The sequence below is a fragment of the Ammospiza nelsoni genome, chromosome 16 (genome assembly GCF_027579445.1).
Source record: "Ammospiza nelsoni isolate bAmmNel1 chromosome 16, bAmmNel1.pri, whole genome shotgun sequence".
Taxonomy (NCBI): Eukaryota; Metazoa; Chordata; class Aves; order Passeriformes; family Passerellidae; genus Ammospiza; species Ammospiza nelsoni.
The window spans coordinates 17840173-17867701 of NC_080648.1; the positions used below are offsets into that span (position 1 = coordinate 17840173).

The window sequence follows — 27529 nt, forward strand, 5'->3', positions numbered from 1 at the left end:
TGCAAGGAACTCGCCGGAGCCAGCCTATCCTGCCTCTGAAAAAGCAGATTGGAATGGGAAATGTGCCTGAGGGAGCACCCGTGGTGTCAGCTGGCCGGGGAGGGGCTGGGGATGGGGTGTCGCTCCTGCCCGGTGGGATGGAGATGCTGGGGGAGGAGAGAGCTCTGCCCTGCTGGATTCCCTGGTGGTTCCTGCCCTGGATCATCCACAATGTGCTGATGGGAGCAAAGCAGCTGTGGTGTGTCCCCATGGCTTTGTTGGACATGGCAGTGAGATGGAGCTGAGAACTGGCATCAGAGCAATGCCAGCCCAAGGGGCCTCTTGCTGCTTCAGAGAGCACCTGGGCAAGGACTGAAGCCCTGCTGCCACCTGCAAGGGAGGAAGGACATCTGTGTGCCCAAAGCCACAGCCAGGTAATGCCCTCGCTGCCCAGCCGTGTATGGGTCCCTCCTGTGGCCATGTCACTGCCTGAGCCCATGTGGCACAGACCAGCCTGGGACTGATCCTGCTGGGGTGCTTTACCACCCAGTCAGCCAGTTCCATGAGTTTTGTCTCTCTGTGGCCAGGATGGGAGGCAGGCAGGACAAGTGGTGGGACAGGATGGCCTTTGTGGCAGGACAAGTGGTGGGACAGGATGGCCCTTGTGGCAGGACAAGCAGTGGGACAGGATGGCCCTTGTGGCAGGACAAGCAGTGGGACAGGATGGCCTTTGTGGCACCAGCACTGGCTGGGAGCAGGTGGAGCAGGTGCGTGTAGGTCCCTGTGCTGCCCTGCCCAGCCCACATCAGAAAGGGTCCCACAAAGGAACCCAGAGGGAAGGGCTGGAAGACCCAGAGAGCTTGTCCTGGCCCATGGGGAGTTTTGGATCTGGTCACAGACGCTGCCTTGTGCTGCATGAGTCACTGAAAACCTGAGTCCTTTTCACAGTGACACCTTCTGCACACCGTGGGTCAGCCTGGAAAAACCCCAGTGCTGCCATCCCCTCCCTGTGGTCAGGACAAGTGAACAGCCTCTCTCTTCTCAATAACTTGTTTATAAGGATGCAAACACCTCACCGAGAATAAAAACCAACTTCGCGCCAAGCAGGCACTGGTTCCCCATGTCCGAGCTTCCGCGGTTCTATTTTCATTTCTGTTTTCTTTGTCCCCGTTCCCGAGGCTGAGCAGAGGTAGGGACAGCAGAGCAGTGCCGGGACATGCCTGACCTTGGGATAACACAGCAGGAACCCTGCGCGTTTGGGATGGGCTGTGGGAACAGCAGGGCATCACTGGGGCTGTACCTCGGAGCGATGCCGGGGAGACATGGGGGAACCTGTCCCTGTTATCGGTGTCAGGGGCGAGTTTGTGTACCCTGCTCTCCCGGTGTGTCCCCTGTCTCCCGGTGTGCCCCCTGCCCTGCCGGCACCGGGGGCTGGACGGACGGGGGGCACAGGGCTGGCGGCACCGGGGGCCGATCCGGACCGGGGCTCGGCTGTTCTCACGGACAGGAGCCCGTGCCGGTGCCGGTGCTGCGGGGGCGGTGCTCGGGCCAGCCGGTGCCAGCCGGGCCGGCCGCCAGCCCCCCCCGCCCGCCGGGCGTGCGCAGGGCCCGCCCCGCTCTGCCCGACCGACACCGAGCGGCGGCGGCTGCGGCGGCCCCGAGCGGCGGGGCCGGGCCCCGGGGCGGGATTATCCCCTGCTCGGGGTTATCCCCTGCTCGGGGTCAGCCCCGCTCGGGATCAGCCCCGCTCGGGATCAGCCCCGCTCGGGAGCCCCCGTGCCCGCAGCAGCGGCTGCGCTGTCCCCGCCCGCAGAGCGGCAGCGCGGCCGGGCACGGCGACCTGCGCAACCCCGCCCGCTCCGCAGGTGAGAGCCGGGGCCCGGGGTCCGGGGGGCAGAGGCGAGGCTGGGCTGGCTGAGGAGCGGGGGGGACACTCCTGGGGCGCGGTGGGAGCTGCAGGGGAGAGCCGGTGCGCGGGAGGGCCGGGCCGGTCTCCGCGTCACGGACAGGGATGCCCCGAGCCCCACCGGGGACAGGGATGCCTGGAGCCCCCCCGTCATGGACAGGGATGCCTGGAGCCCCTCCGTCATGGACAGGGATGCCTGGAGCCCCCCCGTCATGGACAGGGATGCTGGCAGCCTCTGTAAGGACAGGGATGCTGGCAGTCTCAATAGGGACAGGGATGCTGGCAGCCTCTGTAAGGACAGGGGTGATGGCAGCCCCCCATAGGGATAGGGATGCCCGCAGCCCCCGTAGGGACAGGGGTGCTGGCAGCAGCCGAGGCAGCAGTGGCAGCTCAAATGTGGGAAGCTGCCTGGGAGGGAGGCTGGGAAAACGAAACCTGCTCCTGCGCTGTCAGCCTGCTCCAACGCTGCCCCGAAATGCTGCGGCTTCCTTTTGCGCTGTCCCCTTGTCGCTCTGAGGTGTCAGGCCAGGGGGGTGAGGGGAGGCAAGGAGGTTTCTGCAGCCTGGGGTAGCCCCCAGAGCAGCTCTGTGCCCTGGGGATGCTGCTGCAGGGACCAGGGACACCCCAATACTGGCATGCCCTGAACTGCAGGGTGCCCCTCCAGGGCTCAGGGGTGTCTCAGGTGGGGCCTTTCCACCTGCCTCCACTGAACTGGGGCTTTGCTGCCACCCCAGGCAGAGGACGCTGGTTCTTGATGGGAACCCCTCTGCCCGGACACCTCGGGAGCACCCAGAGGGGTGCAGGAAAGTCTCCTCTCCCCATGTCCCATGGCAGCCACAGGCAGGACAGGCAACCAAGTCCCAGAGGACAGGGTGACAGCTGGCAGGGTGACACACTCCTCTCGGGCAAGTGCAGGTCCAATGCCACTTTGCCGGCTGTGCCAAGCCCAGCAGTGGGCGTGTGCCAGGAGGGGACAGTGGCCCTGCCCACGGCTCACAGCTGCATCAGCCCTTGTCAGCTGGACCCGGTGGGGACAGGGAGAGGGGCTGCAGCCTCCCAGGGGGCACCTGGCACGGTGCAGTGTGGCTGTGGAGGCTGGCACTGGCTGGGCAGGCAGGGCAGGGCAAAGTCTGTGCTGCTGCTTGTGCCATCTGGCTTTTATCTGCCGCCTCTGCCTTGCCCTTGCTGCTCTCCTCCTCCGCAGGAGCCTGGCAGGAATCCTGCCCGGCCAGGGCTGTCACAGCCCAGCTGTGCCTGTGCCACACCTCTCTTTCTCTCAAGACCTTCCTGCCAGCAGCCAAGCACTGTTTGTGATGCTCTGGGAGCTGCTCATGCTCCCTGGTATCAGTTAGAGCAGAGTGTGTTTCCTGAGAAGAAAATGTCAGCAATCAGCTCAGATTTTCCACGGCAGAGAGGAGAGAAGAGTGTGCTGTGCCACGCAGGGCCCTGGCATTGCGTACCAGGGGCTGCCAGTGCAGCTGGCAGAGGCAGCAGCAGCTCTGCCCACTTCTCCCCCATCCCAGTGGCTTTTAAAGCAGCTCTCGCTGTCACAGAAACATCTCTTGTTCCAGCACTGCAGAGCCACTCTTTGTACTTTGAACAGGACCCTTGAATGCCAGGCAAGGTGCCAGGCGCCGCCAGCCAAGGCAGGGAGGGAACAATTGGCCCTGGCAGCAAGGAGCTGCAGCGGAGGTGGCAAACCCTGCTCTGCCATGGGGACGGGTCCCTGAACAGTCCCAGTGCTGGGTGGCAGCTGCCAGGCCCTTGCTGGCACCTGGGGGCCCCCTTGCCCCACACCTGGTCACCAGAGCGTGGGCACGTGTGTGTGGCACGTCCCTGCCTGCCACACGTGGGTGTCTGCAGGCAGCCTGCTCCTGCCTCCAGCACGGGATGGTTTGATGGGTTTGGAGCGCGCAGATGGGATGAGTGTCCCTGGGGATGTGCTGTGGTGGCCAGGGGAGGGAGCACGGGCACCGAGCTGGGTTGGGCTCAGAGCACCGGTCCCAGGGCTGCCTTTGCCACCCCTGCAGGTCCCTGCAGAGATGGCGAGTGCAGAGCCCGGCCCCGAGGATGCAGCTGAGGCTGAGGAGGCCGTGTACGAGGAGATGCCCTGTGACAGGATGGAGCTGAGCCAGCGCCTGGCCGTGGAGGAGCTCCTCAGCACCGAGGCCAGCTACGTGCACAACATGCAGCTGTGTGTGTGTGACATCCGGGCTCACCTCCAGGACAAGCAGGTGACACGGGACACCTCTGCCAGGGGACTGCAGGGGGACTCTGTCACAGCTGAGAGATGCCCAAATCACTGCAGGTGCCCCTTCCCCCTCCCTGTGCTCCCTCACCAGCCAGCCTCTGGGCTTGGAGGGACACTGGGTCTGACCCAGTACAGCCACCCTGGGAGCCCAGACAGGCCTCAGCATCCCCAAAGCCTCCTGAAACACAGCATCACTCCCTGGGGTGTCCCATGGGGCAGGTGGAAGTTACCAGCAGTGCCTCTGAAGCACCTGGTCCATCTCTGATGTATCTGGCTTAGCCTGGGGCATCTTTGTTCCCTTCAGCTGCCCGAGCTGGACCTGGAAGGACTCTTCTCCAACACCGACGACATCCTCCATGTGTCCAGGCGCTTTCTGAAGGGGCTGGAGGACATGCCTGGCCAGGGGCAGGAGCAGCTGCTCGGCATCAGTAAGTGGTGCAGTGCCATGGCTGCCCCGTGCCCTCCTGTGGGGGTGTGCCAGCCCAGCCCCTGCCCTAGCACCTCCTGCTCCTGCCTGGGCTCTGGGAAGCTCTGGTGCCACCGTGTCCAGCCAAGGCTGAGCTGCCCAGCCTGCAGAGTGATGGGCACAGCAGCAGGCCCAGCCTAGCAGGGTACCCAGGGGGCAGAGCCCTGCCCTGGCACACTTGGCATTGCTCCATTGGTTTTGTCCTTCCAGCAGGCTGGGGTTAAACCCCTTCCTTGTCATGGGAAAGGACCCTCCTGTCCAGCCCCACTCTCCCTCCCCAGGCACACTGTTCCAGGAGTTCAAGGAAGAGATGGAGGCTGTCTACAAGATCTACTGTGCTAGCTACGACCACGCCCTGCAGCTGGTGGAGAGCTACCGCAGGGACCCCCAGCTGCAGAAGGAGATCCTGGACACCCTCAATGCCACCGTGTAGGTCCTTCTGCCGAGCCACCACCTCCCTGTGCCTGTTTCACATCCTGGCTTTGCCCTTCTCCTCTCTGGACAAGCTGCCTGCGTGGATCTGTGTCACCAGGCTGGCTGTCATATCACGGCCACCGCCTTTGTGGCAGTCCCTGGCAGCCTGTCCTGGACCCTTGGGTCAGGATCTTTTATGATGGATCCCAAAATAAGGGATGGGTGATATCCACAGCTGCTGCCTTCCCCAGGGAGGGCACATCCTTCCCACATTGACCAGAGAGACACAGGCTGGCCCTAGGGGACCTGAACTATCAGGGGGTCACAAACACTGTGAGAGGCAGGAGGAGCAGCAGCGGCAGGGGAGCAGCTCCTGGGATTCTGCTTAGGGCACAGACAATGTGATTCCCAAAGAGAGGTGCTGCCTTCCTGTGGGTGGGAAGGAGACACTGCCAACACCTTCCCTCCCTGCTGCCCACTGATGCCATGCCCAGGGCTGGACAAGCACAGAGCTGCCCAGGGAGGCAGGATACCCACCCAAGGCTGGCACTGCCCTTAGGGCTGGCAGGCACAGTCCTCTGCAGCTGGAGGGAGCAGCCAGAAATGCCCCACAACATCTGGGCTGCTCTGTCCCACAAACACTCCCAGAGAAGCCGTGGAGAGCAGCAGGGCAGGAGGGCAGCCCTGCACACCAGCCCTGAGCAATTCCCCTCCCCACCAGGCCTCACACGGGCGCCTCAGACCTCAGCTTCTTCCTGGTGATGCCCGTGCAGAGGGTCACCAAGTACCCTCTGCTGCTGGGGAAGATCCTGGAGAACACCCCGAGCAGTGCCAGTGCCCACTCAGCCCTGGAGGCAGCGGCTCGTGCCATGGCCCAGGTCAATGCCAACATCAACGAGTACAAGCGGCGCCGCGAAGTGGGTGAGTGGCCAGGCCTTGGTGCAGGAGGGGGCACAGCACCCAGCATGACCCCAGTGGTCTCCTGGGCACTAATTCCCACCTAAATCAGTTCAAAGCTCTCCTGCCCTCCACTTAATCCTGCTGCAGACTGTGCAGGCAGCTCCTGGAACTGCTCTGGTCCTGTCAGTGCCACTCTGGGCAAGACCCAAAGGCTGCAGGAGCAGGGTGGCATGGGGGTGATGAGGACTAAACCAGTCTGTCCACATTCCTGGGGCTGGGGAACAGGGAATAACACTTCTGCCCTTGGGGTAGGAGAAATCAGGCTCCCCAGAGATGGGAGCTCACCTTCCTCTTTGGTTTTCCTAGTCCTTCCCTTCTTTGATGTGGCTCGTGCTTATCCTGCCGATCAGCCCCTGTGCTGCTCACCTTCCTTGCCTGCTCAGCCATGAAGTCTCCTCTTCTGATCTTTTTTTTCCCCCCTTATTTTGTGTCCTCCCACCCGAGGCAGCCACCAAGTACACCAAGGCGGAGCACCTGACGCTGCGGGCGCGCCTGGCGCGGCTCAACACGCACTCCATCGCCAAGAAAACCACGCGCCTCAGCCGGCTGCTCATGCACGAGGCTGGCATCGTGGCCAAGGTGGGCAGCCCTCACCCACCCCCCGGGCACCTGCTGCCCCTCCCTGCGCCGTTTCTGGGGCATTTTGGTGCTCCTCAAGTGCCTCGATGGCAGAATGGGGAGGACAAGGCCGGTATGGGGTGGGGTGGCTGGTGCTGCCTCCTGGTTCTCCATCAGCCCAAGGAGCAGTGGGATAGCAGGGATGCAGGGATGCAGGCACGCACCTCACTCCCCACCCCAGAGCATTGCAGGGCAGCACTTTGGCCCCCAAAGGACCTGCAGGACCCTTGGGCCCCCCAGAAAAGCAAAGACACCCCAGTGTTCCCCAGCACCACAACCACACCAAGAGCTTTGTTGCTGCCTGCACCAATGTTTTGACCCTTTCCAGATTCATGGAGCCCCCCAGGTCTGCCCTGCCCCGTGAGCTCCAGGCTGCTGTTTCAGCCCCCAGTGATGGGCATCAGCCCTGCCCATGCTGGTGACAAGCTACCTCTCTCCTGACAGACTGAGGACAAGGAATATGATGACCTGGAAGAGAAGTTCCAGTGTGTGGCATCCAGTGTGGCCACGCTGAAGGAGAACATGGCATCCTACCTGGGCCACCTAGAGGTAACACCCTGACCACTGGCCCCATCCCTCAGGAGCTGTTCCTTAGGATTGGGGATACTTCCAAGCCCTGTGGAAAGCAGGAGCTGTTGGGGATGTTCAGGGATTTGCAGCTGAGCTGTTGTGTCAGGGAGTTGCACAACACACAAGGATTGCTCCAGCCCAGGGGAGTTTAAACCAAAGCTGAGGCTTTGACAACACTGTCTGAGCTGGTGTCAGTTGAGAATAATCCGTCCTTAAACTTATCATTATTTCAAGGTCTGAAATGATTGAAAAGGCCGGGTGTTGTTCAGCCTGGGAATTCTCAATTTAATAGTGTGTATAAGGCAGAAAGGTCCCCAGATCAGTCCTGACAACAAATTGCCCTTCTGAAACCACCTGGGTCAGCAGCTGCTACGATTTTCTCATGGAAATCCCTCGGGGCATCTGAGGAAAATGAAACTCTGAGTGCTGGCAAAACATGCAATCCCCGGACACGGCATTATCAGGAAAGCCTCGGGGAGCGGCCGAGGGTTCAGCAGCAATTCCTGGGCTGGAAAGACCTTGCAGGAAAGATTGGCAAGGGCTGCCCACGCAGGATTATCGGGAAGGAGCTCAAGGAGAGTGGTGCTGCCTCCCTTGCAGGCGTTCCTGCTGCCCAGCCCGCACCTGTGTGACCTGCAGATGGAGCAGGGACCTGCCCAGCAGCACCGCCGCCTCTCCCAGCTCCTGCAGAGCGCCGTGTTCCCCGAGTTTGTGAGTGCTCCTGCCCCGCACACCTTCTGCAGCTCTCCCACCTCTGCCAGGGCTCACTGGGGGCACCCCGGTGTCCTCAGAGTGCCCCAGAGCCCAGCTGGGCAGGCAGAGCCAGCAGGGAGTAACAGGATCCATCTGCAGTCCTGGCACAGGGAGGGAGGGAGCAGCTCCAGGGACAGGGCACAGCAGGAGCACAGCCAGGGCTGGGATGGGATGCAGTGTGTGCCTGATGTGCCTCCAGGGAGATGGGGAGGAGACCAGAGCACCCCAAGGCAGGGGCAGAGGGGCCTGAAATGGGCTCTGGGCAGGGGTGTGGGCAGAGGCTCAGCTGGGACTGCTCTGAGCCATTGCAGGGTCCTGCCCAGCTGTTTCCATGGAGCACAAGTTTGGAATTGTGTCAGGCTCCCTCCCAAGGGTTTGTGTTGGTTGGCATCCTGTGAGCCCTCAGGGAAAGATGCCCCAGGTGCTCCCCACTCCCCACAGACCCCCTGCCCCTGTGCTGGCAGCGGCTCCTGCCTGGGGGCTCACCTGGAGTTTGGGGTTCTGCCCTGGCAGAAGCAGCGTGTGGGCAGGCTGGTGTGGCAGCCCCTCTGCAGCCTCTCAGACATGCTGGAGGGGCCCCAGCAGCTGGTCAAGAAGCGCCTGGACAAGCTGCTGGACTACGAGGAGATCCAGGAGAGGAAGAGCGAGATGGGCAGCGTGAGCTACGATGAGGAGGCTGCCATGAACACCTACCTGGCCATCAATGACCTGCTGGTGGCCGAGCTGCCCCAGTTCAACCAGGTGGCTGTGCAGCTCCTGGGGCAGATCCTGCGCTCCTTCAGCGCCCTGCAGCTGGACTTGGCTGCCCGGGTCCTGCACCACGCAGAAAAGGAGCTGCAGCAGGTGAGTGGGACCCCTCAGGCGCAGGGGCTGAGCTGGAACTGCCTTCTCCACCTTTGGGGGATCTCTCAGACATCAGGGCACTGAAGGTTTGCTGTGGCCCACCCGCCCTTGCAGACACACAGCTCCCTGTGGAGCATTTGTAAGGATCTCCCTTCCTTCCTGCCCAGGAAAAGCCAGATTTTCTCTTCTGCACTGTCAGACACTGTCCTGCTCTCTGTGGACACTGCTGGTAATTTATTGATGTGCTGCTGTCTGAGAGGTCGGTGTGAGCTCAGAGCTCCTGAGAGCCCTGTGCCAGCAAGGCAGGGAGGAGAAAGGCAGCTCCGGGGCTGGGAACAGCCTCCCCCAGCCCCATGCCCTGGGAGATGTCTCCCAGAACTCCTCACTGCTCAAAACTCCTCACTGATGTTTGTAAATATGGAAGGGAGGGAGGGCTGTCAGAAGCCCTGGGCTGGAGCACAGCCCTGGCCTGGGCCAGGAGCAGGAGCAGGAGCAGCACAAGATGCAGCTCAAAGCCAGAGAGGAGCACATTGATCCCCCATGCAAGGTGAATTTAGTGGCCAGGTCTGCTCTCTTGCTTTCTCACCCCTTTTCTTCCTCCTGCCTCCCTCTGCCTCTCCCCAGAGCTCTGTCAGGGCTCTCCCTGACCCCAGCCTGTCTCCACAGCTGCCCCATGGGCACATGGCCCTGCCCAGCTTCTGGAAGGTGGTGGAGGACAGCCTGCAGCAGTCGGGTGCCCAGCTCCGTGCCTTCTGCCAGGCCTTTGAGACCGTGGCACCCAGCCCTGGCACACAGGTAGGGGCAGGGCAGGGTGGGGCTCAGGCCAGTGGATACAGAGACATTGGGCTGCGGCTCCCCAGGGCAGGAAATGCCCTTGGTGGGGAGGCTGGCCCAGGATGGGCCCTGGGGGTTCCACAGGATTCCCCCAAGCCCCTGAGAGCTGGGGACAAGCAGGGATGGAGGAGCTGAGCTCTGCTGGTTCTGGACTCCCATCTCCAAACCTGGGGGTGTAAAGGAGGTTCTGCTGTTAACCTGGGGTGTGATCCTGCAGAAGGAGAGCAGGAGTGGGGGTCTCATGCAATGTTCCTGTGTCTCCTCTCCCCACCAGGCTCTGACCCCAGCTGAGGAGAGGAAGGTCCTTTCCCTTGTGAGCAAGCACGGCCCAGACAAGCTCTACCAAGTGACCAGCAACATCAGTGGCAGCAGAGAGCTGGACCTGACCTTGCTGAGGGGACAGATCGTGGCCCTGCTGCAGAACTCTGACACCAAGGGCAACACCAGCAGGTGGCTGGTGGATGCTGGAGGTATGTGGGCACTGTGGGCAGCCTCTCCTCACCCTGGCACCAGGGCCAGGTTCACCTCAATCATTTCCTATCCTGGATGAAGGAGCAGGCTGTGCTCTCCTGTGCTCCTTTCCAGGCTGTGCTCAGCCCAAGGCACCTGAGCTTTGCCACCAGCTGTAAGGCTCAGGTGATTCCCCTGGGGAAGTGTCATGGCTGGGGAAGGGGAATCCACACACACAGAAACACATGGAATTCCCTTTTTGGTGGGGATTTCTCCTGGATGTGATGGACAGGGCTGCTGTGCCATGCCAGGCCACAGCCCAATTGTCACTCCTGTCTCCTGTGTGTGCCAGGCAGCAGGGCCCCGTGACCTGGCTGTGTGTGTGTCCTGCAGTGTCAGTGCTGTGTCTCCACGCCTGGCTGTGTGTGTGTCCTGCAGTGTCAGTGCTGTGTCTCCACGCCTGGCTGTGTGTGTGTCCTGCAGTGTCAGTGCTGTGTCTCCACACCTGGCTGTGTGTGTGTCCTGCAGTGTCAGTGCTGTGTCTCCACTCCTGGCTGTGTGTGTGTCCTGCAGTGTCAGTGCTGTGTCTCCACACCTGGCTGTGTGTGTGTCCTGCAGTGTCAGTGCTGTGTCTCCACTCCTGGCTCTGTGTGTCCTGCAGTGTCAGTGCTGTGTCTCCACTCCTGGCTCTGTGTGTCCTGCAGTGTCAGTGCTGTGTCTCCACTCCTGGCTGTGTGTGTGTCCTGCAGGTCCCCGAGGGTTTGTCCCTGCTGCAAAGCTCCGGCCCTACAGCCCAGTGCAGGTGCAGCAGCCGCCTGTGCTGCAGCTGCTGGGCCTGGACGGTGACCCAGAGAGGAGGAGACATTCCTATGCATCCCCTGAAGCTCCCAGGCCTCAGGTGGCCACCTTCACCCCAACATTCCAGGTGAGAGCGGGGAACATCCCTGGGGACATTTCCAGCAGCCCCACCAGCTCCCCGCTCGTCCTGGTGTGGCTGGGAACATGGAGCTGCTTTTCCAGGTGTCCCTTTTGCTGGCACCAGGGCGCACAGGGCAAGAGAGCCATCCTTGGTGGGTCAGCCCCTCCATCCACGGCGCTGCTGTGCTGCCCTCTGGGAGCTGCCACATCCTTGCCACATTGACTCCCAGCTCCAGCCGGGGCTCCCTCCTTCCCTTCCTCCCTCCCTCTCTCCCTGCCTCCCCCAGGTGGTTGCCGGCTTCTCCTTCGCAGCACGGAGCCCGCAGGAGCTGAGCCTGCAGGCGGGGCAGCCCGTGCTGCTGCTGGAGCCCCACGACAAGAAGGGCAGCACGGAGTGGAGCCTGGTGGAGGTGAACGGCCAGAGGGGCTACGTGCCCTCCAGCTACCTGGTGACCGTGCCCGTGCAGGAGCCGGCGGGCTGGAGCCTGCCCGTGTGAGCGTGCCAGGCAGGGCAAGGATGGATGGAGCCAGCCTGGCACTGAGGAAACCTCGCGGGAGATGCTGGAGGGAGGCAGCCCCCGGCTGGGGAGGTGGTGGGAGGCACCCGGGGGACAAGGGCACGAGGTTGGCACTTGGGAGGCGCCTTTTGACAGGAGGTGTGAGGGTGCCAGGTGCTGCGTGTGTGTTGGCACAAAGCAGAGCAGCACCGGGGCGTGAGGGCAGGTGGCTGCAGTTATCCAGGGATTTGCTGCAATCCCTGTGAGTGACAAATGTGCCCTGGGGAGATGAGGTGGTGTCGTCCCTGCTTGGAGCAGGATTGAGCAGCAAGGGAGCAGCACTGCAGAGGGGTCCTCAGCCAGGCAGGGGGCACTGGGGCACCTGGGCACTGAGCATCTGGGCACTGGGACACCTGAGTGCCTGAGAATTTGGCTGCTTGGGTACCTGAGTACCTGAGAAACTGGGCACCTGAGAATTTGGCTATCTGGGCACCTGAGTATCTAAGAAACTGGGCACCTGGGCACCTGAGAATTTGGCTACCTGGGCACCCGAGTGCCTGAGAAACTGGGCACCTAGGCACCTGAGAATTTTGCTCTCTGACCGCCTGAGGATTTTGCTCCCTGGGCACCTGAGGATTTGGCTACCTGGACACCTCAGTACCTGAGGATTTCTCTCCCTGGGCACCCTGAGCCCCGTGGCCGCCAGAGGGCGCCCCGCACCCGCTCCCGGTGCCCTTTGGGCCCGCGCTGGGGGCGCTGGGGCGGGGGCACCGCCCGGGTCCGCCCCGCGGAGGGACCGAGATCGGGACCCCGAGAGCCCCGGCACCCCGAGCGGCACAGATTCCCGGCGGGCTGGCGCAGGTCCCGTGGGAGAGGTTTTTGGGAGGATCGATCCGGGTCGGTCCCGACCTAAGGCTCGGTTTGAGACCGGAGACCCCTCCCACCATTCCCGAGGTCTCCGTGCCTCGGTTTCCCCGTGGTTGCACTGTTAGGGGATGCTGATGGGGCTTCGGTGGGCAGCCCTGCCGTGGTGCCAGAGGGGACTTCAGGAGCGCCCCGGGAGTGGCACCGCACGCTGCCCATCCCTCACCCAGAGCAGTGGAGCACCCGGCTGGCGTCGCCTGGGCTGCCCACATCAAAGGTGCCCGTGCCGTGCCCTGCCCTGCCCTGCCCGGCCACCCACGGGCTCCCCGCGGGCTCCCAGTGCGGCCATGCCCGCGGGCTGGGCAGGGGGCAGGGCTGGCACGGCCTCACCCAGCCCTGGGCAGGTGCCAGGCGGGTGGGGACAGCCCCAGGCAGTGCCCTGTGCGGGGCTGGGGTCCGGTGTGAGGCAGAGGGGGGCTCACCCTCCTTTCATCCGGACCTGGGGGGTGGCTGGGGGCAGCCAGCTCTGCCCAGGTGCCATTGAAAGGCCCAAGGAAATGCTCAGCTACACCAAACCTGGGAGGGGACAGCAGTGCCAGCGCTGGGGACGTGTCCTGGGGATGCTCCCGGCCTGGGGAAAGGCTGATGGGCTCCTCAGCAAGGGAAAATGAGCAGGCTGGGGATGAGGGTCGGTGAGCAGGGGCTGTGTCTGTGCTTGCCCACCCAGCCCAGGCCCTGCAGGCACAGGGCTCACCCCTCCAGCTCCCTGCAGGTGCCTCCTCTGCGTTTTTCCATCCCTAATCAAACCCCACCAGGTCGGGTTTCCCTCCCCAGTGAAGCACCAGCAATCAGCCCTGTGCCAGCCATGGCAGCAGTGGGGCAGGTCCTGCTGCACAGCCCTGGGTGCCTGTGACCCTTTGGGGGCTCAAAGGTGACGGTGGCACACGGAGTGCTCAGCCTGCTGCTGCCTGGGCCTGATCTAACCACTGGAAGGAGATCTGGGCTGGGCAGGGCTGGGCTGCACACCCAGCAGGAAGAGGGCACTGAGTTCACGTGGGTGCCAAGGGGTGAGCTGGGCTCTGCAGTCCCCCCAGCCCTGCTGCCAGCCTCAATGGCCAGGGCACCTTTCCCAGGGCTCTGTCCCCAGGATGGGGCCTGGTGCTTGGCTGCAGGATGTGGGTGCCTGCATCCCTCCCTTCTCCCTGAATTCACCCAAACTCACAGCACTGCTGCTGCCCTGAGCCTGGAAATGCCCTCCTGGAGTCACGGGAGGGCACGGGGCTCTTCCAGCCCAGCCATGAGGGGGCTAAGGGCACAAGTGTGCCTTTAAATAGCCTCTCAAGGACAGGCTCTCCCGGGAGGAATGCTCTGGCTGGCCCGCTGGAACATGCCTGTGCCCGGGGGCACGGGGGGACAGTTGGGGCTGCTCGCCAGCAGCCAGGTCAAGGTTAGGCACGGCCCTGGCCCGGCGCCACCGTGCCATGCTTGGCACGGGGGAACGGAGCCGTGCAAACAGGGGAATGCGTGCCAGGCCGGGGCTTTGCCAGGCCGGGGCTTTGCCGTGCCCGGACTGCTCCAAAGTGGCAGCGGAGCCGCTGCTGCCCCTGACCCGCCCTCAGCCTGCCGGAATTTGGCAGCGGCGCTGCCTGGCTGCCCGAGCCGCCTCCGGGGCAGCTCCGGGTGTCCCAGAGCGGCTGCTGCGCTCCTGTCCGCGCTGATTCATATCCTGGACGTGCAGGCATTTGGATATTGTCCACCCGCGGGGTGTGACAGCGTCCCCGGGGCGCGGCTGCCAGCCCGGCCACGTGCCAGGAGCAGCTCCGTGTGCCCGCTGCTCCCCGGGGACACGGCAGGGACGCACAACACACCCCAGGTGAGAGCCCGGGGTGCCAGGGGCACGGCTGAGCGCCCAGGTGTCCGTGTGCCCATCGGCTCTGCTGGGGCACCCCGGGGGCACAGAGGTGTGAGGAAAAGCAGCTGCCACCAGCCCCAATCCCAGATCCGTCCCCTCACCATGGGGTGCAGAAAGGAGAGGGCAAAGGGAGCCAGGAGGAGCAGGGTGGCTGCCCTGGGCTGAAGGGCACAGCCAGCCCCAGTGGCTTTGGGCACAGAGCTCGGGTTGCCCACGCTGCCAGGCTGAGCTGGCTCCCAGCAGAGCCAGCCTGTGCTGCAATGTTCTGCCACCTGCCCTGTGGTGGCCCACGAGGGGCAGCTCAAGCCCCAGGCCACCCTCACGGGCCCCTCGTGTGCCAGCTGGGATCAGCGTGGCCCGAGGAGGGGCTGAGCCCCATGGAGAGGGAGCCCGGGGCTGCAGAGCAGGAGAGGAGCCGTGAACGGCAGCGCTGGCTCCAGGCTGGTGCAGCTGGCACCTGAATTGTCTAATAAAGTGTGAAATTGCTTTCATGCTCTGCTACCTTTGCTGAGCTGGACCGTCATTACAGCCCCCCCTCGCCGCCCGCACCGGCTGTGCCTGTCCTGCTGTGCTGGTGCTGCCAGCTGAGCCCGGGCTGGGCTGGCACTGCTGGGGCTGGCACTGCCCCATCGCCCCTGTGCCTGTCCTGCTGTGTTGGGCTGGGCTGGCACTGCTGGGGCTGGCACTGCCGCTTTGCCCCTGTGCCAGGGCTGTGTGTGCTCCCAGCGTCCCCTCCCTGCCTCTCTGCCCCTCTGCTGGGTGGGGGCATCACCGGGATGGGGACAGGGGATGGGGGCAGCGGGATGGGGATGATCCCTGCCGTGGGGATGGATCCCCGCTAGTGGGGCTGGGGGCTGCCGTGGGGCTGGGGGCTGCCGTCCCTCTTCTTGTCCCACAGGATGCCCCGGGCACAGGGATCAGCTCAGGTCCGAGCCCTGCCCTGCGGCTGCCACAGCCCTGCCCGTGCCCATCAGATTGGGCTCCATCCGGCCGCGCCCCGAGCCTGCCGAGGCTGCAGAGAGCTCCCACCGGGGCAGGGACAGAGGGACGGAGGGACAGAGGGACAGCCCGGCCCCCCTCGCCGGTGGGTGACGAATTGCTCCTGAGCCACCTGGCTGTGCACAGAAACTGTTCTCCACCTCTAATAACAATAATCCATCATCCTGCTCTGGGCAGGGGATGTGCAAGGTTTTCCAGGGCTGGCAGGGGGATTTTGGGGGGCTCCCCTGAGGGGACACAGAAGCCTCTGCTCCGGGGGTGGCTTCTCTCCTGCACTGCCCACCAGGAGGGCAATCCATGACCGGGTACACACCCTGCCAGGGGAAGTGCCAGCTCCTCGGGGCTGTGAGAATCCTGGTTTTGGAGGGAAAAGCAGCTGGGAGCCCAGGTGTGGCATGGGGCACTGGGTGCCCCCTGCTCCAGAGGGTCCCACGGCTCCCCATGCCAAAGGAGCTGCTGAGTGAGGCCCAGGAAAAGGCATTTCTGCAGGGATCAAGATACTTTGCCCCAGGGAAGTGGTGCCACGTTTTTCCAGCTACTGATAAAGTTAAACCCTTGATCTGGTTAAAGATTTAGCCCACAAGGCAAGCCAGGGTAGGACAGCAATGCTGTTAGTGCCACTGCCTTGGTGACACTTCCATTTTTTCCTAATATCTGACCCAACCCTACTCTCTGTCCGTTGGAAACCATTCCCCTTGTCCTGCCACTGCTGGAGAAAACCAGTCCCAGGGAGAGCACCCGACCCCAGCAGCATTCCCGAGCCCCCCTCCATTGGCATTCCTCCTCTCCAGCCTGCACAGCCTGTTCCCAACGCCCCGAGGGATGATTGAATTGCTTCCCCCAGAACTGCCAATGCTTTAGGGACTGGAGCATCTGCACACACCAGGGGCAGCCTGCTCTGAGCCTGCTCCATGCTTACTCCGTGCCTGCTCCAAGCCTGCTCAGCCCTTCCCATGGGATGCTGCAGCTGCGGGGAAGGAAAAGGGAGCGAGCAAAGACAAGGCCAGGTTGGTGTGGAGGTGCAGAGACTCATGGAATGAAGGGGATGGAGTCCAGGCAGGAGGCCAAAAAGCTCTGAGAACCCCTTGGTGAGGTCTGCAAGCACCCAGAGGGGCTGGGAAATATCCAGAGGGGCTGGAAAACATCCAGAGGGGCTGGAAAACATCCAGAGGGGCTGGAAAGAACCCAGAGGGGATGGAAAGGACCCAGAGGGGCTGGAAAGGACCCAGAGGGGATGGAAAGGACCCAGAGGGGCTGGAAAGCACCCAGAGGGGATGGAAAGCACCCAGAGGGGCTGGAAAGCACCCAGAGGGGATGGAAAGCACCCAGAGGGGTAGAAAGCATCCTGCACCCCTCCCTGCTCCCCTCCCCGCTCTATTGGGCACTCCGTGCAGCCCATCGAGCCATCGGGGCTGCTCCTTCATCCCTGCCCGAAGGAGATTCGTGGGTCTGAAATCTGCCTCTTTCAGGCTGCTCCCGACAGGAGCTCCGAGCTGCAGACACGAAGCCTTTTGTGATCCCGACCGCATCCCGGCTGGGATTTACCTAAAACAGCCCCAGGGAGGAACGGCTGGGCGGGGATGCGGGGAGAGGGAGGGAGGGAGGCTGCCTGGTGTTTGTTTTTACTAATGAAGCCCCATAATCAAATCATTTCAATTTTAATTGTGAAGCCAGCAGGCAGATTTCTGTCTCCAGATGGGACGTGATAGGAATGGTTGAAGGCTGGGCACGTTCTGCCACTCACCTTAATGCCTGGAACAAGGCAGATGGGAGCAGCTCTGGGGAGAGCTTGGGAAGAGCCTGGTCCCCCAGGGATGGGGATTCGAGCTGGGATCAGACCCAAAACCTCTCCTGTTTGGTTAATCCAGGGAAATGAACCCCTGGCAAGATGTGCTGTGCCATTCCCAGGTCTGAGCAGGGGAGGCAGGAGCTGATTTCCCTGCTTTCATCTCCCAGCTCTGCCAGGATACATGAAATCTATTTGTGGCTTCCACTTACCGTCTCATTTTTTGGGTGTTTGGACTTTGGGAAAAGAGGAAAATAAAGAAACTGGGTCATTTTCTATTTATTTGGAAGAGCTGAGATGTTAACCCTCCAGATGCACAGAGCTCTGCTCATGTCTCTGTGGGACTGGCAAACTTGGAACAAGTGATGGGGGAGAGGAGAAACCTCCTTCCTCCTCAGCAAGGAAAACACGTCTTGTTCAGGCTGGGGGGAGCTGGCTGCAGTGGGGTTGGGATTGCCCTCCCAATCTAAAGCAGTTACCTCAGGCAAAACACATCAGTTGTTTCTTGTGATGGAGGAATGGAGCTGGATTGCTCTGGGAGTGATTGGATCTTCCAAGAAGGGACATTCCCTGCTGCCTGCCAGGCCTCAGCAGCCACCCAGGGGCATGGGGTGGGCACAGAGGTGTCAGGGAGGGTTTGTTCCTCCCAAAGAGGATGAGGCCAGAGGCACAGGGTGACCCAGGCAGGTCACAGCAAGTATGGAATACCTTGTGCGGCTCTTGTGCCTTCCCCACAGCCATAACGGGGCAGAGCCCAGCTCTTATCAGGGCTGGCTTTCACCTCCTCGAGCTGCTGCCCTCCCCATGGCCACAGTGCAGCTCCCAGAGCTGACAGCATTTCTGGAATCCCCTGGAAGGGATCCAGGTGGGGAATGCCAGGCACAGAGCAGCCACCAGCATCCCTCTGGCCAGGCCTCTTCACTCTTATCAGCTCTCCCTTTCCGTGCCTGAGCCATCAGGGACCAGAGCATCACATTAAAGTCATTACCCTCCTAAGCAAATACAGATGAAAACCCTCACTTTATTTTTTGAAATCGGAGTCCTGGCTCCTGAGGGCTGGAAGTGGCACCTTCCCCCTGCCAGCCTGCCCTTGGCTGGGTGTGCCCCAGTGCCAGGGACACCGTGGGTGAGGAGAGCAGGGGGACAGGGGCTCTCTCCTGCAGCCCATGGATTTCCTGGGATGGAGGAGCCCTGTGCTTGGTGCACCCTCGCTCTGGTGGCTCCAGCTACATGAACTGGGCACATCCATGGGAGTGACACCCCCTGCGCTGTCCCTGTGACCCCATCCCTGCTGCCAGCACAGCCCCCTTTGCCCCAGGGCTCACCCCTGTCTGTAGCTCACCATCCCATCCCAGCACCGATCAATCCAGGGTTCTGCTCTCTTCTCCCTCCTTTAATATCTTTTTCCCGCCGTGTCCAAAAGGGAATTAAATTGAGGCCACTAAACTCATTTGTTGCAGCTCGGCGCTGGGGCTGCAGGCAGCGTTCAGCCCCGGCTCCCCGAGTGTGCTGGCTCCTGCTGCCTGCCCGGCGTGCCCCTGCCTGCCCCACGGCCAGGCACAGCTGGGGTTAACCCCGACCTGACCCAAACCCGTGCCCGAGCAATTCCTGCCTCATGTGAGCCGAGCTCGGGGCGGCGCTGGGCTGCTCTGGGGCTGCTGTGGCTGTGCCTGGCCCGCAGCCCCATCCATGCCCGAGGGCTCTCCCGCTGTCCCGGCTGTTCTCCTGCTGTGGGGAGGTGATGGAGGCAGCCTGGGCTGCCACCCCCACAGCCCGGCTCGGCCTCGGGGCTCAGGCAGCATCAGGGGATGCCTCAGGGGATGGGGATGAGCTGGAGCCCGAGAGGTGCCTGCGAGACACCAGGGCAGGGTCTGGGGGTGTCTGCAGGCAGCAGCACCCAGCTGGCGCTGAGTGACCCCCGAAGCGGGCAGTGCCACCCCAGCAGGGCTGGTGTCATCAGGCAGGAGCAGGAGGATGAGGGATGCTGTTCATGGGTGGACTTGTTCTTCTGCCACTCAGGAAAATGTCCCTGGAAGTGCCTGAGGACAGCAAAGGACGGCAGACCTGAGTGTGCTGGTTGGGAACAGCTGCTGGGAATTTCAATGACTGCCCGTGAATGCTGGTTTTGTTTTGTCCCGGCCTCGGCTGGGCTCTGCCTGGGCCAGACAGCATTGAAACCCTGCTGCTCACGGGGCTCTGCAAACGGAGCTCCTCGGGAAGAGCCAGGGAGAAACCTGAGCTCGAGAGGAGCCCTGGAGCAGCTCCCTGACCCTGCTCTGCAGAGAAACCTGCCAGGCTGGCCATGGCTGAGAGAGCCTCAGCAGCAGGGATGGCAGCTGGGGTGGGCTCTGCCCAGGGCCTCCTGTTCAGCTTTGTTCCCGTCTGCCCGAAGGAAAAGGGATGGAAAGAGAAGAGATGGTCAGGAAGTGAGTGAGGTGTGCTTCCTGCATCCTTCCTGCATCCTTCCTGCTCAATTCCTGCACAATTCCTGCACAATTCCTGCACGCTTCCCTCTCCCCCTGCCTGATGCACACTGTCCTGGGGCTGGGCAGAGTTTTCCAGGGACAGCCTGGGGATGCAGCTCTCAGCCTGCCCTGGAGCCTGGGACATGGAATGCTGCCCCGTGACTCTGCAGGGCTCCCTGGGGAAGTGGAGATGCTGCCAGGCACTGTGGTTTACAGCCTCAGCCCCCGTGCTCGCTGCCAGATGCATGCCCTGAAAATCTAGTTTCCTAAGGATAAACAGGATTTCTTATTCCTGTTGCTAATGTGATATCAGCACATTGCAACACAGATGTTTTAATAACACATAGTTCTTTTAATGAAAAGACTTAAGCTAATTTACTTCCCAACATTTGTATATGTCCTATTTGCTCATTTATTCATGCAGTAAATGAAATTAAAGTTGCTAAACATTTAGAAAATTACAAATACACTGGAGAAGTGCACCTGTGTATTAAACTAAGGAGCAGGAGCTGCTTTCCTGGCACAGAGGCTGCCCAAGGCACGTGCTGCTGGCTGTTTTCTCCTTTCCTGTGCAGCCACTCAGGCTGGGGGGGAAGGCAGCCGGGCACTGCCAGACCCCATTCCCAGGGATGCTGACAGTTGTGACAACCACTGCATTTTTATTTTTATCATCTTGCCAACGCCGCTCTTTAGATCAGCTTTTATTAAAAATAAATAATGCTTTTAAAGCCGCTGCTGGGGCACCAAACTGTAACAAAGGCCAGGGAGGCGGTGCTGAGGATGATTAATGTGGTTTTTCCAGTGAAATACTGTAGCAGCTCTCCCGTGCTGAGTGAGGGCTGTGGGAAGGACAAAGGCTGGGTGCTGTTCTCAGCCTGGCACCTGGAGCAGGGGCACCGGTCTGGCTGAGGCCTCACCCCCTCCCAGGCCTGGCTTTGGTGGGCACAGGTCAGGCAAAGGCCAAAGGGATGCTGAGGCACAGAGCCCTGCCTGACTGTTGGATGTATCCGTCCCTTCTTTTTCCATTTTCCCCCACACCTGGCCCCGCAGGCCCAGCCATCTGAGCCCAGCTGGGGGTGACCACAGCTCACGGTCAGGGCAGGGAAAATGGATTTAGAATGTTCCCTGCCACACAGGCTGCACCCTGGGGCTCAGGGATGTCACACACCCATCGTGTCACCCCCCTGGGCTGTCCCACAGAAGGCACATCTCCATTGCATGGGGAGGCTCCTCTCATATCATATCCTCCTGGGGAAGGTGAGCAAACCTCCAGCACCTCGGGAAAACCCCAAAGGCTGTGCAAGGCTGGGCTTGCTCCCCCGGGGCAGACTCGTCCTTCCCAGGCAGGGACACCAGTCCTTCCCAGTCCGAGCACTGGTGTGATGGCACAGCTGCCTCTGCTCATGGCCACGGGGACAGGGCTGCAGCTCCTGCCCTGCTGGGACAGCCCCAGCTGGAAAAACCCTGCCACCATCGAGGCTTGTGGCTGGTGGGCTCCATCCTTGTCCCAGATGTTCCCAACACCTGAGGCTTTCCCCAATTCCAGCTCACGGCAACCAGCGGGAAAAGCAGCGAGAAAAATCTTAGGCAAACATTTTGGGAATCCAAAAATCTCACTCTCTGAGTGCAGTTTGGCTCGACAGCTTGCTGGGGCACGGCGGGCACTCGGTGTCAGGTGGAGAGGCAGAGCTGTGGAGCTCCGTTATCTGCTCGGTCAGGGAAAGGCGCGGCCTCTCACCGCTGCGCTCCCGTTATCCCTCCCCTGCCCTGCCTCTCCAGGCCGGAGCATTTCTCAGTCTGTGCTTTATCCCATCCCTGCTTTATCCCATCCCTGCCCTGCCTCTCCAGGCCGGAGCATTTCTCAGTCTGTGCTTTATCCCGTCCCTGCTTTATCCCGCTCTCTCCCCTGCCTCTCCAGGCCGGAGCATTTCTCAGTCTGCGCTTTATCCCGTCCCTGCTGCTCCTTTTGCAGCGCTGACAATGCCCGGTGCCAGCGCTGCGAGCCCCGGGCGCTGCCAGCCGGAGCTGCGGCCGCAGGAGCGCGGAACGCGTGGGCACGAGTGGCACGGATCTCTCCTCCCCCGGCCGTGCGATTCGGGCTCTCGGGATGCCATCCTCAGCCCCCCGGCTCGCCGCTCCCGGGAAACTCGTGCCCGTGCCTGTGGCGGGCGGAGGAGCGAGGCGGCTCTGTTCTTACCTCTCTGCGGAGCCGGGAGCGCGGGGAGAGCTGGAAATAGCCCTGGCTGACACAGATACCTGTGCGGAACAGCAGGGGCCCGCACTCGCCGTGGTAATTGCATACTGCATGGCGATGAGTCAGCCGGAGCCCCGCTCGGGCAGCACGAGGCCGCCCTGCCTCCCGCACCGAGCCCGAGCCGGGCCCCGTTGCCGGGGAAATTGATGCTCCCCCCGTCCTCTAAGCACAGGAGCACGGAGAGGATGGGAATGAGAGCATCTTGCAGCTTTTTAAGCTCTCGAGATGCTTTCAAGTGCCAGGGAGGCTGTGCGAGCTGTGATTTGCTGCATTATTTCTGTTGCTATCCCTGCACGGGGAGCTCCTGTGTGCAGAGGAGCTGCTTGCAGCAAGTCAGCATCCAAACGCTGCCTGTTCTGGGGGGGCTGAGCCCCACAGCTGCCATCACCCACAAGGGACCAGGGCCACCCTGGGGCCAGCCCTCAGTGCTTCCCAGGGTCTCTGGGATGGTCCCCTTTGGGATGGGCCCCCTTTACCTCATGGGGAACCAGAGCAGCCGGACACCAAAGCGGTGTCAGCTCACCCCGAGATCCTCAGCAAGAAAGCCCCATCAGCAGAGCTCTCCATCCTCCTCCTCCTCCTCCTCCTGGGGCTCAGGGGCTGCCTGGCTGCCGGTGATTGCACTGCCAGGACATTAATAAATAATTAGCCGGCAAACTTCCACCAGGGAGCTTCGTTTGCTCTCCTCCAGCGGTGCCGCCTGCCCAGAGAGAGAGCAGCTATTCCCAGGAAGAGGGGCTGGAGGGGGTGGCATTTCCCCAGCCGGGCTGGCGGCTGCCCAAGCTCCTCCACAGCTGACTTCACATTCCAAAGGGATTCGGGGGGGAAGAGGAGGAATAGGTAAAATCAATGAGAACCTATTTGGCGGGATAAAAGAACGGGGTTTTATTTATAGCACTGGCTGGAGCTGAAGTGTCTCCTGCTCAGGGAGATGGTGCTGAGGCGCTGAGGAGCAGCACAGCAGTGTCTGCACAGGGCTGGGAGATGCGGCAGTGCCTGCTGCCCGCCCCTCACAGCCAGCCCCCACTGACTCCCCAGCTCCCCAAAGTGCCGAGGGTGGCTTTGCTGGCCAGCCTGGCAAGGGGGAAACACCTGCTGAGGGGATTCTGCTGACAGCAGTGTCTGTGCTCAGAGGGTGCCAGGAGCTGAGCACCAGCCCCTTCCCACCACTCGTGCCCAGGCAGGGTTGCAGGAGCTTGGGACGGTGGCCAGTCACTGTGGGGGATGCTCAGGGGACAGCTGGTGACAGAGGAGGAGGGGGTGCTGCGAGATGGAGGCCCAGGGACAGACAGAGCCAGCCTGGCATGCTGGGAGTCACGAGCCAGGAGATGCCCATGGACATCCCTGCCAGCAACAGCTGCCTGGGGAACAGCAAGTCCTTGCTCAGCAGTGCTGCAGATCCACGGCGTCTCCCTCCACTGCTCACTGCCTTGGCCAGCTCTGCTGGTGCAGGAGGATCAGGACCTGCTCTGGTGATCATGGCACGTCTCTGGGATGAGGCAGTTAACACAGAGAGAGGAAGAGAGGCACCCAGACTCTGAGCAGCCTCCAGCGAGAGGCAGGAGGAGCTGCCCTGCTTGCAGCCATCAGCAGAGGAGGATGAGGCCAGCCTGGGTGTCAGCCAGCCACCCCAGTGCCCCCCACTCCTCCTGGGAGCCGCTGGCAGCAGGATGGTGGGGGTACAGCTCCTGGGGCTGTCCTGCCAGGCAGGCACGGGCAGTGAGGGGAGCCCAGGCAGCAGCACCAGGAGCACAGGCAGCTCAGCAGGCAGGGATGAGGCCGGGGGGCAGCCAGAGGCCAGTGGGCTGACATGGATGGGCTGTGACAGACACTGGCAGCACAGTGTGAGAGCTGCCAGGGCTGTGGGAGAGCCGAGCTCAGATGGAGTGGAAGGGACACGAAGCACACGGTGCCATCCTGCCGGTCCCACAGCTGGCTGGTGCCCTGTGCCAGGCTGCTCTGGGCAGCACGGGGGGCACCAGCCTGGACCAGCGAGGGGCAGCCTGGGGCTGCAGGCTGGGATGTCAGGCAGTGCAGAAGGAGCAGTGCAAGGGCTCTGACAGCGTGTTCCTTCCCCCAGATGAAGCGAGGTACAGCATGAGCCGAGTGCCCTGGGCTGCTGCCAGCCTCTCATCCCCAGGCAGAAGGGGCCGGCTGGCCCTGCTGCGCCAGAGCAGCCTGGGGAGGAGGACAGGCTGCTTCAGCTGCTGTGGGTGTGCTGCTTCCGTGGACAAATGAGTCACTGAAGGTGCCATAAGGAGTCAATGGGCATCCTGGTCCCCACTCGGCCCACACAGCTGGTGGGCAGCGTGAGCCATCGTGCAGCAGCCATCCCTATCCTCCGCTGCCTCTTGCTCCAGGAAATTCCCATCTGTTCCAACAATGCAGCCACAAAACCCCCTTCTTGCTCCTTTGCCATCACATTTATCTCCTGACAGGTTTTTCTCTGCAATAACTGTGTGGATTTGCCTCTCCAGCACGCTCCAGGCTGCAGTTTGGGAGCGGGGCAGGCTCAGGGTGGGGCAGGCTGCAGCCCTTACAGCATCCCCTGCATGGGTGCATCCCTCAGCCCTCAGTGCTGGCCACAGGCTCCTCTGACAGAGCTGCAGCAGCCCCTGCTCTGGGGAAACAGCCTTACCCCCTGGACAAGCTGGATCTCAGAGCCAGGAGCCCACCTTGCCCTCAAAATCCACTTTTGTTTCCTAGGTCCCCTCCAGCCCCAGGGGCCAGTCCCTCAGCCCTGTGGCAGAGAGGAGATCAGACTTTCATTCCTTGCTGGCCACAAAGCATAACAGAGCCCTCCTGTCACCAACTGAGGAGGAGGAGGAGACAGGAGTTCCCAGGTGCACACAGCTAATGAGGCACAGAAAGCATGGAGGGAAAGCAGCACTCTGTCCCTGTACTCGTGATCTCAGGTGAAGGATAAGGCTGAGCAGGGCTGTGGGGAAGGGAAAGCAGAGCTCCTGGAAAGGAGCCAGACAGAGAAAGTCAGCGAAACCCTGGGCATGGCACTGCCGAGCACTGTGCACGCCTGAGCAGCCCGTGTGGATGGAGAGGGCTGCAGGGCAGGGCTCTGGGCAGCCTGGGGACACCTTCCCCTTCAGCTGCCCCCAGCTCACCCAGCAGCGGCTCACGGAGCTGCTGCCAGCCCACAAAGCCTTCCCCCGTCCCCAGCGAGAGCAGCCACGGTCCAGTCCCCCATGTCACGGGAGTGCCAAGCAGAGAGTGTCACCAGCGGGGGCTGCGGGTGTTGTAACTCCTCGGAGCAGCCCCATTTGCCGCTGCCTCTCACTGCCCGCTCCTTACAACATTCTGCCATCCACAAACAGAGGCAGCTGCAACGTGAGAGCGAGGCGGGCGGCCGCGGGGCCGGGGTGGCTCCTGCCCAGCCGGCGCTCATTGGCTCCGGCCGCTGTCCCACGCCTGGCCTTTGGCAGGCGCAGGGTACCTTCAAACCCTGTCCCCTCCTGACCGCTGGCCCAATGACATTACTCGCTCGCTGTTGTTTTGAAAGGACATTTGCAAGATTTCCTGTTATATTTTACCTCGGTAATGTTATCCCCAGCCCCTCCGGGCTGAGCATCGAGTTGCTGCTGTAGAGGCAGCGTGGTGCCACGGGGCACTCCAGCACAGCCAGGGCTGCCAGGCCAGGGTGGGCACAGGGGGTTTAACTCTGCTCGAGAGGGGCCGACACCTCCTGGAGCCCATAGATACAGGGAGCAGCAGGAGCTGGAGCTCTGGCAGCTGCCCTGCTCTCGAAGCTCGGGGTCTGGTTGAGGAGGGAAGCTGTGAGCACACGGCAGAGCTGGCCAGGTCCTGTGCACAGGGCAGGTGTGTGACACGGGCAATGCGATGTCCCATTCACACCACCACCATCCCTACCACCGCAGGTGGTTCTGAGGCTGCCACATGACTGACTTCTAAGAAGGTGGAGACAACACCACTTATAACATCCTGTCCTCCTTCTCCTCTCTCCTGGTGCTTCCAAAGCCCTTTTTATGAGTGTTATTCAACCAGTTCCTCCAGAAGCTGCAGGACACAGGGAAGTGGTGTAATCTCCATTTCATAGGTGAAAAGAACCAAAAGGCACAGAAAAATGCTTGGACTGTGCAAAAGTCCAGAGCAGTCAGGAGCTGAAGCTGGGCAGGTTAACAACAACTTGCAGCCACGTCAGCAGCTGTACTTCATCCTGCAGGATCCCACAGAAACCCAGAAGCAGCAGAAAGTCCACTTGGCCAAGATGCCCCATTGTGCTCTGCTGTCCTCTATCCTCGTCCCAGCACAAGGGGGTCTGACCCCAATATCACATCCAGTTTTGCTGCAGGGCTGGAAGAAGCCCTCACCTGTCTGTTCAGAGGGGAAATGGGGCAGTGCAGGCTGAGCTTTGCTTTCCTCATGCTCCTCCACGCCTGGGGGTGGCTGCTGCCAGAGGGGTGTCCTGCAGGATGGAGGCTGGGAAGGGCTCATCTCCTCCATCAGAAAGAAAGGGAAATGTTCTTGTACAAGGACCATAAGGGAAAAGGTATTTCTGAAAAGCCCAGCTATGCACAACTTGATTTTTGAATGACAATTGACGAGTAATTCCCACGAATGTTACTTCCGACTTGAGTGCAGATGGTGCAAAGGAAATCACGAGATACACAAGTGCAAACCTCGCCTTTTGTGAAACAAATTCCTCCCAAAGGACTGGTGTGGTGAGGCCTTCCAGCCCTGATGTGGCAAACCTCCCTTCTGCTCTCTGCTCATCTTCATCACACCATAGCCTTCATCACTTTTATCTTCTTCAAGGAAAGGAATGCAGATCACTGCTCAGTGGGCTCAGCTGGGAATTTGAGTGCCAATCTTCAAGGAATTGCACATGCCCCAGAGGAAGGCAATTTCCTTCCTTGGCCCTGCTGAGTGTGCTGTGCCCGCTGTGACTGGGAATCCTGGCAGGGCATTCCGGGCCCAGGCCTCCCACCTATGGGCAGAGAAGTTTCAGTGCTGGCAGGGCAGCCGGAAAAGCACCTTGGGTAAGTGTTTTGGCACTCAGTAATTAGTGCTAGAGTGAACAGCAACGAGGAAGAGTTGCTTTGTCCCATCCCAGCAGCCAGGCCACTCTGGCCTGCAGCTCTCATCAGTGTGACACAACAAACGCTGTTCCTGACATCTCCCTTTGGTGCAAGGCTCGGGATCATCAGGGAAAACCCAGTGTTGCTCCATTGCCTGGTGTTCACAACGTGTCCTGAGCCAAAGGGGAATTTAAAAAGTGCCTGGAAACAGTTCTGCCTTTGAAACAACAGCAAGGAGAACACGGGCAGGCCTTTCCTGCCAGAGGAAGAAGCACTTTCTGCTCACCCCTCAGAGCCTGGCACAGAGCTCCCCACCCCGATAGCTCCACATCACTTTGCTCCATCAGCTCTTTATGGTGACCCTGCAGGCCTGCCTAGGCACTCTGAGGGGAATCAAGGATTTGGAGCCATTAGGCTGCAGGTGTTGCCACTTGGTTGGTTGTGTATCAGCTAATTCAGGCTGCAGTGCCAAGCCCTGCTCTTTCCCATGTAATTGCTACGGGTAAGTAAATAGAACATTCATGAGATTTTTGGTCCCATCATTAATTATTTCTGAAAGGGCTTTTAGGATACGCCTCAAAACCCCAGACAGAAAGATGACGTGCGTGACATCAAGATGCTCGCAGCCGCAGCTGAAATGAAAACAAGGAAAATCAGAAGATCTTTTGCTCCTTTTTACTCTTTACTGCAGTCCCCTGGTCCCACTTCATGCAGACCCACGGAGCCTGGAAGTGACTCC

General features: G+C 61.4%; 1 protein-coding gene across 3 annotated transcripts; it reads left to right on the forward strand.

Annotated features, from left to right (window-relative positions):
* Positions 1–259: 259 nt before the first annotated feature.
* Positions 260–12734, forward strand: ARHGEF37 (Rho guanine nucleotide exchange factor 37). 3 transcript variants are annotated; one of them, XM_059483621.1, is made up of 13 exons: positions 260–413; positions 3916–4119; positions 4441–4564; positions 4884–5031; positions 5738–5937; positions 6425–6555; positions 7039–7143; positions 7765–7875; positions 8431–8760; positions 9427–9555; positions 9869–10064; positions 10794–10969; positions 11250–12734. In XM_059483621.1, exons 2-13 carry the CDS (start codon positions 3928–3930, stop codon positions 11457–11459), a joined length of 2052 nt encoding a protein of 683 aa, XP_059339604.1. In that variant the 5' UTR covers positions 260–413; positions 3916–3927; the 3' UTR covers positions 11460–12734. The 3 variants fall into 3 exon arrangements, with proteins under 3 accessions (XP_059339604.1, XP_059339606.1, XP_059339605.1); XM_059483623.1 differs by having other exon boundaries at positions 8434–8760; XM_059483622.1 differs by lacking the exon at positions 260–413 and adding an exon at positions 1613–1844.
* The last annotated feature ends 14795 nt before the right edge of the window (positions 12735–27529 follow it).